Genomic DNA, 2155 nt, shown 5'->3' on the forward strand with positions numbered 1-2155 from the left:
ATTGCCTTATATATTATAGTAATAATTGTAATAAATAATTAAAACAATTCATATATATATAACATAAAATAGACATTATAATACATACTGTATTTATTATCTATTTTGTTGCATTATGGCAGTTTGGTATTTATATATGATAAATAACAATAAAATATTACTTAGCATGACATTTGTTACATTAATAAATGTATTATATATAAATGATAGTAATCATATTTTTTGCATTATGGTAATGAGAATTTGGGGGGAAATTTTCTTAATTAAAATAAGGATGTATTAATTTTTGTTTCTTGTGTTTCTTCTGATCAGACACCTTATCTCATTTTGTAACTGATGTAATACCTTTTTATATGTCTGCTAAAAATCTATAAAAAAAATGGGGATAAAATAAAATAATGCAAATAATCTTAATGATCCTAAAAATTGGCTTAATTTTCTTCTTGCAGAAGAAAGCAGTGAAGTTTGAGCTGTGAATTATGATCCAGACATTTTTATCTTTTATTTTTGTTAAGCTAATGGAAACCGCTTTGTGGGCACCTGGAGCGTCGGACAGAAAAACGGACACGGCAAGTTCTGCTACCTGGACAGAGGTCAGCTGTATGAAGGCTTTTGGGTTGACGGTGTTGCTAAGTGTGGAACCGTGTTTGATTTTGGGAGAGAAGCAGCAGTTAGACCAACAGTGTATCCAATTCCCAAGGTAAATGATTAACGCTGATGTTTGCTCATTTGCATGATTTCCATTTTAATAGTAATGCATAAAGCATTACCGATAATACAAGCTTTCAGTCATAGGTTCTGACCACTGTGACAGCAAACAGCTCAAAATGTTTCGTCATTTTGCATGGTTTGTTACCAAATGCAGATTCAGAAATGCTGTGGAATTACATCAACTCTGCTTTTATGTCCAAAGGTTTGCCTACAGGACTCACAGGCTGTGCTGATGGAGGCACAAGCATATTTCACCGAGGACAAGGAGAAATCAACAGAGACCACGATTCCAAATCACATGGTTGCTAGGCAATATGTACCTTGACTATATCCTGAAATCCAAAAAGGCAGACTAGTGCAGTGAAATACGTTTTATCAACCCCTCACACACAATAAAAACACTATCACACAATACATAAAAGCTGTTGGTACATTCTGCATCTACTAGTATTGAACAAAATGGCAAGATTTTGTTTTTGGCAAGAAATGCATGTCATACATGACATAAAAGAACACAAAAAGGTGTTTGGTTGAAGTTGGTCTGATTAAGACTTTAATTAAAATGTATAAAACTGGGCTTTTAAATTCCAGCACATGCTGTGCACTAATAAAAAGAGCTTCTTAATCAAACTTTACACAAGCTGTTTGCACAAGATGGATATTATTTCACAAACTTCTGGGAAAAAATCATTGTATTTCAATTTGGCAATACTGAACATGTTAATTTAATGTTTTTCACCAATGCTGCTGATGTAACTACATGCTTAAACGGTCCTCTGCTTAATAAATACTTTATAAAAATGTGTTTGCTAGCATAATCACACAATCCTGCCAGCCCTTTAGCCGTGACGGCTCTAAGCACTTGCGTCCAACTTCAGAGTGAACAGAGGCCCCTTTAATGGGAAGCTGTTTCAAATACTACCAAAAAAGGTCAGACAAACATGTTGATAAAGTGCCTTCGTTTCTACTAAGATGTGCTCATTCAGGGGGTTCATTTAGGAGAACAATGGAGTTTGAATAAGACTGATTTTTGGTTTTGATTCAGCTGTTCAACAGCAAAGCCCTGATTCAGAACGCATCAAAATTATTTGGTCAAGTGGACATAAAAGTGTCCCCTGTACTGTAATAACTTCAAACACATTACAAGTGTTTTTGTAATATACACTCATGTCTGTAAGAATGCAGCTTGCCTTGTGTGAAAATAAAATCCTTGTAAGTAACAAAATTGGCACAGCTGCCATACTGAAATGAAGGATTTTCCCTGTGGTGAATTAAAGGAATAGTTTACCCAAAAATGAAAAAATTGCTGAAAATTTACTCAACCTCAGGCCACTCATGTAGATGAGTTTGGAGCAGATTTTATAAATTTAGATTAGAGAAATGTAGCATTACATCACTACATGGATCCTCTGCAGTGAATGGGTGCCATCAGAATGAGAGTCCA

General features: G+C 34.5%; 1 protein-coding gene across 1 annotated transcript; it reads left to right on the forward strand.

Annotated features, from left to right (window-relative positions):
• Positions 1-515: 515 nt before the first annotated feature.
• LOC107683200 (MORN repeat-containing protein 3-like) lies at positions 516-1865 on the forward strand (the record flags this gene model as incomplete). The annotated part of the gene is made up of 2 exons (XM_016479271.1): positions 516-700; positions 914-1865. Coding segments are annotated over 2 exons (308 nt in total), but the record flags the coding sequence as incomplete, so codon positions are not given.
• Between the last annotated feature and the right edge of the window lie 290 nt (positions 1866-2155).

The sequence above is a fragment of the Sinocyclocheilus anshuiensis genome, unplaced genomic scaffold (assembly GCF_001515605.1).
Source record: "Sinocyclocheilus anshuiensis isolate Anshui unplaced genomic scaffold, SAMN03320099.WGS_v1.1 C33034001, whole genome shotgun sequence".
NCBI classification, from domain to species: domain Eukaryota; kingdom Metazoa; phylum Chordata; class Actinopteri; order Cypriniformes; family Cyprinidae; genus Sinocyclocheilus; species Sinocyclocheilus anshuiensis.